General features: G+C 34.0%; 2 protein-coding genes across 2 annotated transcripts; both read right to left on the bottom strand.

The window, feature by feature from the left end:
- Positions 1 to 5,603: 5,603 nt before the first annotated feature.
- Positions 5,604 to 7,699, bottom strand: LOC129238658 (transcription factor grauzone). Its single transcript, XM_054873761.1, has 6 exons — positions 7,508 to 7,699; positions 7,046 to 7,430; positions 6,610 to 6,976; positions 6,353 to 6,556; positions 5,922 to 6,291; positions 5,604 to 5,859 (listed from the first exon to the last, which is right to left on the bottom strand). The coding sequence occupies exons 1-6, from the start codon at positions 7,622 to 7,624 to the stop codon at positions 5,683 to 5,685; spliced, it is 1,620 nt and encodes a 539-aa protein (XP_054729736.1). The 5' UTR covers positions 7,625 to 7,699; the 3' UTR covers positions 5,604 to 5,682.
- Positions 7,700 to 9,214: 1,515 nt separating this feature from the next.
- LOC129238659 (protein vreteno) lies at positions 9,215 to 12,539 on the bottom strand. The gene is made up of 8 exons (XM_054873762.1): positions 12,099 to 12,539; positions 11,865 to 12,029; positions 11,578 to 11,811; positions 11,269 to 11,520; positions 10,456 to 11,209; positions 10,200 to 10,381; positions 9,764 to 9,963; positions 9,215 to 9,527 (listed from the first exon to the last, which is right to left on the bottom strand). The coding sequence occupies exons 1-8, from the start codon at positions 12,452 to 12,454 to the stop codon at positions 9,352 to 9,354; spliced, it is 2,319 nt and encodes a 772-aa protein (XP_054729737.1). The 5' UTR covers positions 12,455 to 12,539; the 3' UTR covers positions 9,215 to 9,351.
- Positions 12,540 to 12,567: the final 28 nt, after the last annotated feature.

Raw genomic sequence — 12,567 nt, forward strand, 5'->3', positions numbered from 1 at the left:
TCAAAATTAAAGAGTTTCACATCTAGTTATCTATGGGCTCAAGCGAGAATGCGTTTTTAAATTTTTAATATACCCAAGAATGATAGAAAGAAGATTGCACCCATCAGAGCGTACGTGACGTCACGTTTGCTGAGTTGTGCAGTATTGCCAACCATTTGCTCTTCGCAATAAATTTAGTGCATTTTTATACCGAAAATGCGAAAATTTTGAAGTTTCGTCTTTGTTTCTTTTTTTTTTTAATTTAAAGCTACCGAAACTTTAGGTTAAAAAACAAACTGTATTATTAAACAAAAAAGGTTAAAAAAGGTCACTCTGACAGGATTTTAGTGCTAATGAAAATTAGTTGGTTGTTATAAAATTTGATATTTTGAAAGTGTGAATTTAATTTTTGGCTCCATTTAAGGTTATGCAAAAATATTAAATGCCCCTCTCTCAACTCTTCTTAAGATTGAAAACCTTTTTACACATTTTAAAAAGCCTTTGAATTTATTGAATGCGAATTAAAACCATAGAGGTGTAATCGTTTCTTCCGCTCATCAATCCTTAGTGAGACATAGGACATTAAGAGTTATACTATACTATACAGAAAATACTAAAGAAGCCATACTGACATTTTTACAAAAAGAGTACCTTATCTAGTTACATAACTTCAAATATAGCAAAAAAGTCGTTCCCTTAACAAAAGAGTCTCGCTTAAAAAAAAGACTCATAAATTAAATTATACATAAGCATAACACATTTATTTAAGAAAACGCACATTTTAAAGACAATTTGTCACGCATACAAAGTTCTTTAAGTGATTCAATAAAAATTGGTTGGGTTATTTTCTTTGAATGGGCATTTTAGTGCGTTTTTATATCCAAAGCTAGGCAACACTGCAGTAGCGAGAGAGAGATTTGACTGCCGAAAGCAGAAGAACACCAACAACACCTGCAATCGCGGGCAATTCCACCAGATGTTAAAAAAAAGTAAAGCTAAATAAAACTGAGTGAATTATTTAAATAATTATTAAAAAATGTATATTTTACAAAATTATAAACATGACATTTTAATTAGAACAACTAGAAAAATGTCATGAAGAAAGAACTAAAACTCCGAGACACAAAATAATAAAAATAACAAAAAAAAAAAATGATAAATCAAGTTACGAAAATGGTAATCTGGCCATATTGGAGCTAAAATCACGTAACTAGTTGTCAAATTCGCTGAGCGCAAAGTAACGGGACCACGATAGGCGCCACCTCATTATTCTTTCCATCATGTAATATACCAGTAAGCTGTTATTAGCATCCACGGCCGGTAAAAGTAAACAAATATTATACGTGCTTGAACAGAAACAAATGATCAGGGTTGCCATCACAACAAAATTCATTATATAAATTCTAAAGTAAGCCCATTTCAGTCACATAATTTCAGCTTTGTGATAGTAACACCTCACATCGGCATATGAATTGACGGGAGTACGATGCTAGAACGCACAAAAAAACCTCAATTTTCTACTTTTGCCGTACGGCACGTACAGCGAGAAGTGACAACTGTTTAAAGATGAACAATTTTGTATCACGTAAATTTTTATCGATGGTTTTTTTTTTTATTATATCAAATTAAACGCAGAAAATAAATGGAGTTTAAATTATCTAAGTAAATGGGATGGTAGCCATAGCCGAATGGCTTGGTGCATGACCACCATTCGGAAGATATAGGTTCGAAACTCCGCGAAACACCAAACTGAGGAGCTTTTTCATTGCAGAAATACTCTCGGAGCTTTGCCATTGCCTGCCAAGGGGCGACCGCTATTAGAAAAATTTTTTTCTTCATTTTGGTGTTTCACCGAGATTCGAACCTCGGTTCTCTCCAACTCATTCGGCAACGACGACCATATAATATCTGAAATAAAAGTCATATTTAAGTCGACATTTTTATAAAAAAACTACGCAATGTGATATCACGTAGTTGCTCCATTTTGTTTCCTTTAATTTGTGCTTAATTACTTAAATTTACTGACAGTGACCAAGAACGCCACTTTTTATATACATCAATATCTCGATTTGGGTATGTTATATTCGCGTATTTTTATAAATATTTAGAAATCCGTCTTGTTCATACTAGTTTTCAAGAGTGATAATGAAAAGAATAATATAATAATTAAGAATATAATTTATCCGAAGCAGCATGGCTTTATTCCAGGCCGATCCACTTTGTCTGAGATGATTGTGACGCAGGCTTTCAATGGGATACCCAAGTAGGCACCGTGTATGCCGACTTTCCTCAGGCGTTCAATAGAGTCTTTCATGTTATCTTGTCACAAAAATTTCACTTTAACTTTTGAATTATAACAATAAGTGCAATTTTTTGCCGATGCCGTGTAGCGAAAAAGTGTGTGTGATGTAATGTCTTATGTTTGAGAGTTTCCACATGATTTCGCTTCGTCTTCTTCTTCTCTTTATTTGTTTATATGCTACACTGACGTCACGGCAAACGAGAAGGCGTAATCTTGTATTTTATAACTTTTGGTTCATAATTGGGGTATAAGGAATCTTATTCCATTGACTAAAAGCAGTGTTTGCACCTGACATTTTCTGAACGTTGAAACATCATTGACACCTCTTATTACATCCCTAATTTGCTACTATTGCGAGTAAACGAAATTAAGTACTTGGGGTAATCTTTTACTAAAAGTTCATTTTCATATTAATTTAATTTTTACTAAGTCGTATGCCTTGTTAGCTTTTGTTTGGCGTGACAAATCATACTTTACTGACTTATGTACACTCAACCTCTATAATATAGGTAACTCCTTTATTTGAGGCTTGAATGTGCTTTGTTATCTGGGCTCGATACTATGCATGGCATGTTGTCTACGCTTTTCAGATCCCATACCCGCTTATAACTCTATATGCTTATTAATAAGTTTGAAATCTCTGTAGGGTATCAGAATACTCTTTTCTTTGTCCTTTGCCATCGGTGTACCACATTGTGTTGTTGATTGTCCCGTGCTCCTTGAGAGGATTTTCATTAATATTCCCACTAGATCCCTTCGTTGCTTATAGTTTTTCTAGATGAGCCTTCCTTTTACCAGAGCCTTCACGAATTCAATAGATTCTCATTCATTTATTAAATAAATAAATAGAAATTGCATACTGAACTTCGCGAACAGATTTTTTTTTTTTAATTTTTCACGATTTGGAAGCATTATTTTGGAGTTAAGCGATTCATGAAGATTTACCAAACCTCACTAAATAGAAATGTCAACACAGTTTGTCATTCTCAACTATCAATAGTTATTGATGCCGATAGTTCTCATGCAGTAAAAAGCACTCACTATTTCATAGTTGTCGAATTGTGTATCGATATATTAGTTTCCATACCAACAACCATGTTGATGTTTTGACGCCATATTTTTTGCCATTAATTACGATCGCTCAATGGTGCGATTTTTTGTGGTAACAAATATTCAAAAATGGCATTGAAATTAAGCCGCGACGATACTATTAATTTAATACGTATTTATGGAGAATACGAATGCCTTTGGAATTGTCGTAAGAAAACCTATAAGGATTTATTTTTAAAAAAGGTAGCTTGGGAAGATATTGCCAATCATTTCGGAACAGATGTGTATGAGATAAAAAAGAAGCTAAAATATCTGCGCACAGTCTACGTTGCTGAGCGACGAAAATTGGAGGAATCTAAAAGAATAAAGTCAACACCTCATGTAAATACTAATACCCTAATTGCTACGAATTGTTCTGTACATAGTTCAAAATATAGTGAAAAACGGGATTCTGCTGTTTCCGTGGCGCCGCAATCTGATGATGGGTTCTTATAGAACTCGACAAAAGAAAACAAAATGAAAGAGTAAAATTTTTTATATCTCCTTAGTTTTCGAGATATTGAATAAAAAAGGTCTCAAAATGCCCTTTGGAACTTCACTATAATTTGCCACATTACACTATATATTTTTTAACACTTCACTAAAATTCACGAAATATACACTCACACGCGTGTTTTTATTTATTTTTATCCTTATATTCGAATTATTTTTATTAAAATAAAATGCAAGTGCATTTGTCCATACAGTCACTTTCCAATTTTAAACGCGAATAAGAAGAAGATTGGAGTGACAACAGTATGGTGTTGCCGGATGCCGGCAAATGAAACAAAAATATGAACAAAAATTAAGTATTTAAGTTTAGTGTTAATGTTGGGGATGGGGGTTTTTGTGCCTCCTTACTACATACACGCATATGATGTTTTAATTTTGGGTTCAGTGGTTTTAACACGGAAAGAAGTTCTACGCAAAAATACTGTGGATTGCGTAGCCGGAGTTGGACTGATGAGGGCTATTTTTTTGAAGCGCGGCCGATGCCGCCCACGCGAAAAGAAGTTCTACGCAAAAATACTGTGTTAATTAATTTAATTTAAATTACTTTATTATTTTTTGAGATACGCTTAATATCATTGTTTTTAAGTTTGAATGAGTTGTATGTTTTTATATTCAAAATTATTTCTCAACTTACAATTAGAGCAAAAAATACTGCAGTTTTACGATGAACCTTCTACTAAACATCTCTGCATACGAACTTCGTTTTTATTTCAGGAGTATGGCAACACCAACTTTTCGCTAAATTAGAGATCTTTAACATTAAATTACTTGAAAACTAAGCGAGATATCAAAAAATTTTACTTCTTCATTTCGTTTTCTTTTGTCAAGTTCTATAAGAATCCGGCATTAAATTGCGGCGCCACGGAAACAGCAGTATTGCCGTGAAAAAGATCAAAGCTCGAATGCCTCTTTAAGTACCGATGATATGTACATATTTAGCTTTTGGTAAAAGCGTTGGATTACAATTAAGAAATTTAAAGACTATCAATGCAGTTAAAGCTATGGCTCAAATACAGGAAAAACTAACGTACGAAACACTAACTAACGTAGAACCGACTGTCGTGGGGAGTGGTTTATGCTGGTTTATGCCCATACTGATGTTTTGGAAGTGAGCCAAGTATTTAAATTACAGTAATAGCAAGTGTGCTAATTAAGTTAGGGTTATATTGTATACATCCTCTAGAAATAATAATAAATTACAGTATTTCAAAGCCAAAATTAGAAAATCTTAGTGTAAATGTTGCTAAATAAAAGTTTGATTTAACATACTATAATTTAAAAAAGATAAAATTAATTAATGTACATACTTTGACGGCAGGGTGTTAAAGTAAAATGAAGTGCTTAGTGTTTTAAGACAGTTTTGCTACAAAAATAACAAAGTGTCTTATTCATTGACAGCTGTAAAAACACACAATTTGTCATTTTAAAATTATAACAGCTGGTCCATAAAGATTACATTATTAAAATAAAACGAAATTGCCAAGTTAGACGCTGTTGTAAAATCAAAAACCATTCACGATGCATGTTTGACGGATGCTGCAGAAGTGACAATCCTTCGCAAGATATAAATTCGGGTCGATCCAGTAACGTGGAACTGACTGTAGGGGGAACCTTCCGTGAAGGAAATACCACTTAATGGTTTTTCGACCCAACCTTTTAATGTTCTGTAGCACCGCAGAATATGTAATACATTTCAAAAAGTTGGTATTATTTTCAGCAATGTATTTATATTACATTTTCCATGAAAAAAGGAAAAAAAAAAAACGGTAGCAACCACCTTACATAAATATTAAATAATTTCAGCTGACGTTTTCCACTCTCAGTGTTGGATCATTTGAACGCGCCACTTTCGATTGAAACCATTCATTCACGTGCATACGTTTAATATGAACGTACATGTTCGACCTTGAGCGGCATTCCTTGGAACAATGCGGACAAGAATATAATTGTGCACCCGTGTGCGTAGCCATATGTTCCTGCAGAGAAAAATATAATTGGAATTGCATTATTAATCACCTTTCTAAATTCAAAAACTTACTTCTAGGTTTCTAGTCTCTTTGAAAGTTTTGTCGCAAAAGCTGCATTGTAAATCATACTTTTTCTTGTGCATATAATTGATGTGACCTCGCAACGCAGTGCGCGAGCGGCATTTGCGTCCACAAAACTTACAGTCCGTGTCAATGTTATTGTGTTTAAATTGATGCAGCCTGTGAACATGCTTATTCTTAGACCACTCTCCACATATATCACATTGAACCGGTGGCTCTATTATGCCTTGGTGCTCAAGCACGTGCCTTTCAAATGAGGGTTTGAATTTAAATGCTTTACCACATATGTCACATATATGGCGGTGGAGGTTCTCGTGTATGGCCTCAATATGTTTACGTAAGCGTTGCGGGTTTGCAAAGCTGGATTATAATTAATATATATTACATTTAGTGGCCGATATTTTAAGAATTAAAATGTTACCTTTTGTTACATATTTCACAGGGATATTCTCTATCGTCTTTATGTCTTCGTATGTGATTGTCGAGACATTTCTGCCCCCGAAATACCTTCGAACAAATAGGGCAGCATACTTTTTCACTATGTTCTTCCTTTTTGGAATGGATCATTTTCATGTGACTTGCCAGGCACTTGCTAGACCGCAACTGTTTGCCACAGATATCACATCTAGAAAAAATGTCTCATAAGAATAAAGCCGTATAAAAACGTTGAACTATTACTTGAATTTACTGGGATCCGTATGCCATTGAACGTGTTCAGCTAATATGTTTGGTTTACGGAATGTTTTTCCACAACACTTCACATATGTTGTTCTGTTATGTACTTGTGTGAAATGCAATCGAAGATCGTTGTAATTTTCAACACACACATTACACAGATCACAATTCAAAAGCATGCAATTTCCAATTATTTCTTCATTTCGTTTCGCAGCTTCCGTTCTCAATCCTTGCTTCTCAGTAGAAGACTGCTCCTTCTTACACTTTTGGCCGATCTTTTTTATACGAACATGATTTTTCACAATAATTTTAGTTCGACTTGAAGAATTTTTTTGTAATTTATCCTTTAAGCTTAACAATGGAATATCATCTGAAATTATAATAGCAAAGTTGAAATGAAAAATATTTGCCAATGATATATGTCATGAGCAATCATTACCATCAAACGATTCGTCTTCATTTTTCCAATCTGAATCGACTTCTAAATTATTATACGAATCTACATCGACATCCAATTTGATATCTGGGGTAACACTTATGTTTTCGGGCACCGGCACTATGTCAATGTTGCTGCTGTCATAAGTTTCTGGTGCTGGTATATCTTTTAAATCTAGCAGTATTTCTTCTTGGCTATCAGCATTCTCCTCACTGACATCAATTAATACCGATACGTCTTTCTTTATTTCACTGCATTTAACTGCGAGGAATTCACTACCCAACGAACTCTGCTTTAAATCGACATAGGTCCAGAATTTGTGAAATTCTTCCAAATGATCACTGCAATCTTCACACAATGAAGTTGATATCGGGTCATCCTGCGTTATCTACAATCAATCGGTAAGTTATATATAAGTACATATAGTAAATGACAAATGAGTTGGCAGGCATTTGCCTGATTTACCTCCAAATGTAAGTATTTTGCTATTAACTTAACAAGCTTCGTCTCCTTTTCAGGAGATTCAAATAAACAAATGGCATTTTCCGGTATTAAAGTGCGCAAGCACAATCGACAAGTCATTTGTAAAGGAGAATATAAACTTTATTAATAAATATTGAATATACATATGCAGCAAAATTCGTTTCAATGCTTCTTTTTTCTCAGTTAACGAGCATTCAGTCACAATAGTTGTTTCGTATTGGTATTCTCGTATGCAAGAAATATTTGAATAGAGCACTACATAATTACGGGTTAGCAATATCAATTAAAATTTGCTGTGTATTGTACGATAAAAAAATGTCGTGCATACGTTAGTTATATGAATAAAATGCGCAATATCGCCTGACGGGAAAATGATCAAAAATCAATGAGAATTTCTAGACTCTTCAAACAGACACTTTGAAATTTCTGATTAAAATCTAAAATTTTGCGAATGTACACAAATCTTGAACAAAGTTTGAAACATGGATTATTATTGTCTTTTTCTAATTAGTCAAAATTTGTCAATATCTGGTGCTTTTATAATTTTACAACAGGGAATATAAGTTAATTGGTGTGTGCACCGTTTACTAGATGGGTGTCTCAACTTTTCCTCCAATTCCCACATCATGGTATTGTCTTTTAAATGCAGAGACCCACAGTTCTATTAACCCTAACGGCCGAGAGCTTTTTTTGTAATACTCGCCCATAAACGACGGAAAATTGGGTAAAACGTTTATAAGGATGAAAACTTAAACTAAACATTTAAACTGATTTATTTAGATATAATTTCAAAATGTTTACTTGATTTATAATTTTATATGATCAACAAACCAGGGATGTACAAAGTTACAATATTTGTTAAATAAAACTACAGCGATGATAAATAAATGAAATGAAAACTGAATTATTTTCATGTTCCCGTATTGGGGCCTATCGTTTTCTGTCGCTTAAGTACTATGTCACCGTAGCGGGGCCTTGCGGCCGTTAAGGGTTAACTAATTGCAGGCAACTAATCCCAAGCTATTTTAAAGACCAGCTTTTAGTTTGCTTTACGTTTTTTTATTTCAAAATGTTCAATTAATTTCTTATTGAATAACAGCAATTTCTTAATTGCTTAATCTGCGCCTCTCTAGAAGTCAATGTGAAATAAACTTATGAGTTCGTGGTTAAATATACATGTGCCCTTTGGAATCAAATAATGCGAGAAGTTAACTACCTCCGCCGTGTGTATTGTATGCTAAAATTTTTTTCAATTGGATTTTTTAAAAAGCATTCACTACATTTTTAACCAGTTACGTACATAGAGGATATTCATAAGACGAGCCTAGTGGTTGTTTTAAAATAAAATACATATACAAATTTAGATTCTTTCAAGTTTCAGTATTTTTATTCATAATACGGCTCTTAGCAGTTAATTATATGTGAAAACAGACATAATTTAAATGTCCACCATTTGTGGATTCTTACCAAACAGTGGATTCATGAATTCCTGATTGTTGAGAACGTCTGGATACCGATGTTGAAGGTTGTTCAGCAACACTTTGCGCTACAGCAGCGATATTTTCAAAAGAAAGTCCAGTCGTTTTTCTGTAATCGACAGCATCAGTTTCTTGAAATTTGTTTCCCGACCTATTAATTGTCGACTCATTCGGACGGTTAAAAAAAAAAAAACTCATGAACTTTGCGATATATTTTTTTTTAAATCGACCTTTTTATTAATAAGTTTCAATAATTTTAACGCGTGGAAAAATGTACATCCGTCTACTCGACAAACGTCAAAGATTTTGAAATACAAAGACTTAATTTAAAATGCATGCATTTCGCTTTTAAACTTGTTTTAGTAAGCCTTCAGTCTCAAGATTTTGAATAAGCTTCGTTAATGTTATAGCATGGAAGTTATCTTCTTTATAAATCGTAACCATATTACAATTAATTGTGCTGCCATTCGGTATAAGTTCTTCCAACTTCTGAACCAGCTCTTCATCACATTGTTCCGGCAAACCTAGAATAGTATAACAAATTATTGTTAACAAATATACATCTACATTTATTCAAGTTGTTGTGAATACAAAAAAAAAGTATTTATTGGCTTGTGACTAATCACCAGCTTACATTAAAAACAAAAGGAACGGAGTAGCAAAGACCATCGACTCGAATAATTATAATTATTTGACATTCAAATGTGACACTAAGGCTTTAATGAATATATAAAATGGTAATTGTCACTATTCTAAATACCTTTAATTTCGCAATCACATGTATATATCGGAAAAGTGAATTGCGCTGGATAGCGCCTTATATCATTCACAGAGACCATTCCGATATTGCCATAGTCGATGAATATGATGCTGGGGTAGCCATCACCAACAATTTCCAGACAACGTCCGCGATACCATTTTCCATCAACTTTATATTTGGCAATGCAAAGTTCGCTGATACTAAGAGTTCATCATTGTAAAAAAAAAGAAAAAATGCTATGGTAATTTTCGAAAACTTTCAGAGGTTAAAACTTTTTTCGCAAATACATATATAGAATATTAAAACCTAGGAGAAATGCATAAACTACTAAACTGTTTTAAATAAATTCTTCAAATCAAATTAGGGACTGTATAAAGATCGAAGTGGTCATATTGTACTTGAACAGTTTTGAAGCTCTCGAGTTTAATTTACATACCGTGGTGTATAACTCTGCTCTTCTAACGACTCAGCATAGAACTGAAGATCTTTTTGAAATTTCTCTATCTCAATAGCCCATTCTTTTGTAGTACACGATAAACAGCCCGTACAAAGCAAGGAATTATCCATAACTACCAATTCAATCTTTTCGCCTTCTGGTAACTGTTTCTGTGGCAAATACTGCAAATTTCAGTGAGAAAAAAACGTAACATAACTCTAAGTAAATAGACAGATTTTCCAAAACTTCAGCTTACATTGGCAAAATAGGCTTCATCTTGTCCAACCGGCTCTTTGGGTTTGCATAGTTTAGAAACCATTTTATTGAAATTTTGATTCGTAGTAGCGTCAATTAACTCAACCTTATGCACTCCTTCTACTGCCAAATAGTCGTTTTCGCTGTCATACTTTATCACCAGATCGATACCATCCAAATAAGAATACATAAATTTTCTAATTTCCTCGGTCATATACATCTCTGGTACATCTTTCAAGATTACCGGCACAGCAAGACGTTGTTGACTAACGAACTGTTCTGGCGCCTCATACAAATCTTCGTATTTTCGTGCGTCCAAGTTTCCATAATCGATGTAAACCAATTTGATGCGTTGCTCATTGTCACTATTTAGTACCATCGCACGATTGAATTGACCCTCAAAATCGGCTATAACAATTTGTCCACACCTTGGTAAACTAGTTAATTTCTTTATACTGTTACCAGCGATTTGCACATCATTTACCAGTTTGAAGAAATTGCAATTATCTTCATGAGTCTTTGATCTTATAAATACGACATTAGTTTTGGTTATGGATGTGAGAGCAACCAAACCACCGCTGCGTGGAGTTTCCTTCGACTTCGATTCCATTAATTTTTCCAAATTTTTAGGCGACGTATTGATGCTTGAAGACGAAGAAGTGTTTTGCGAACATTCGGCTTGATTAGTTGCTTTGGTAATATTAGAATTGGATGAACGATTCGCTTCCTGTAAGCTTTGTTTTAAATTATTAAACCTACAATAATAAGTTCCATATAATAAATGTTAATTCAATTATCATACGATTTTATATACCTCTCTTTACTACAAATTTGACGATGGTTCGGCCAAGCTTGTCGTTGACACTCCAAACCACAAAAGTACGTTTGACAGCGTGCGCACACAATATCACAGGTACGTTGACAATTAGCACACTGCCCTATGTCTAAAGGTCTACCAATTTGCCTGGCTTCATGGTTATTTTCATATGTACGACTCGTGGGGTCATAGCTACCCAAGGATTTATGAGATTTTTCTTCAATGAAATTTTTAGTTTTCTGTGGCATCCTATAAGAAAAATGGTTTATTGATAGAATTAAAGGTATTACTTTAAAAAATGCGTACTCAATGAATGCTCTGCCTGTACGAAATTTGTATTTTGAATCCTCCATATTTTTTGGTGTACCGTCTTGTAGTCCCAAGCGTTCAAGATTATGGGCATCGTCGGCAATTAGGAAATTTCGCTTTGGGTCATTACGTTGCAAAAGTGAATTTTCTTCTTCATAACTTTTTTGACTAACATTTGGTTCGCGCTTGAAGTGCGGCCTAGGCAAATTTTTCTCGGATGCTCGATAGTTTCTAATCGCATATTTTCAATTATTACACATTTCTATGTATTAACAAGTTTTTACCTGTTTTCTAAATCGATTGCATCCTTATCAACTTTTATTGGTGCCAGATTTTCGTCAGTATCGGAGAAAGTGGGCTCAGTTTGTTGTTTGCTCTTTTGCTTACCAACCAATACAGTAAAACCGTAGCTGTTATTGACCAATCCCCGATACACTCCCTCCATTTCGCTTCATAACAAATTTAATTTATATTTTTAATACATATTTATGTTTATGATACGTGTAAATTTGACTTACGCCACATTGGGGAAATCGATGAAGATATAATCATTTTTTTTGCTATCACGCACATCAGTTACACGTCCAAACCGAGAACAAATATTTTTAATGACGTTCTTTGTAATCCCATTTGGCAAATTTTTCAGCACCAAGTATGGCACAAATTTGTTGCCGGGATTCTGACCCTCCTTTTTGAAATTCGATTGTTGTCTCCTCGCGTCTTTGACTTGTTGCGCAGGCTGTAAAGCAGCATCTAAATATGCTCCAGGTCCACTACTGTACTTATTGAAATGAGAATTGGTGTAATCATCTCGCATTGGATTCCATGCATTAAGCTGTTTTTCAATCTCGTGTATTGTTTCATCATGGGACATGTTTTAATCTGAAATGATACACTCTGTGAACCGCGAAATTTGCATGCACTATGAAATTCACTGAAATTAGAATATTTGTGAAAGGTTGCATTTATCGATTACTGTATGAAAAA

The sequence above is a fragment of the Anastrepha obliqua genome, chromosome 2 (genome assembly GCF_027943255.1).
Source record: "Anastrepha obliqua isolate idAnaObli1 chromosome 2, idAnaObli1_1.0, whole genome shotgun sequence".
NCBI lineage: Eukaryota > Metazoa > Arthropoda > Insecta > Diptera > Tephritidae > Anastrepha > Anastrepha obliqua.

Excerpts from the sequence above, each read along its gene's own strand:
- LOC129238658 (XM_054873761.1), bottom strand. The coding sequence starts at position 7,624 with ATGACTTGTCGATTGTGCTTGCGCACTTTAATACCGGAAAATGCCATT. Across the intron at positions 6,557-6,609 it reads ACGGATCCCAGTAAATTCAA|ATGTGATATCTGTGGCAAAC; the intron begins GTAATAGTTCAA and ends CATTTTTTCTAG. Across the intron at positions 5,860-5,921 it reads AAGAGACTAGAAACCTAGAA|GAACATATGGCTACGCACAC; the intron begins GTAAGTTTTTGA and ends TTTTCTCTGCAG.
- LOC129238659 (XM_054873762.1), bottom strand. The coding sequence starts at position 12,454 with ATGTCCCATGATGAAACAATACACGAGATTGAAAAACAGCTTAATGCA. Across the intron at positions 12,030-12,098 it reads ATCGATTTCCCCAATGTGGC|CGAAATGGAGGGAGTGTATC; the intron begins GTAAGTCAAATT and ends TTTGTTATGAAG. Across the intron at positions 11,210-11,268 it reads CAAATTTGTAGTAAAGAGAG|GTTTAATAATTTAAAACAAA; the intron begins GTATATAAAATC and ends TTATTATTGTAG.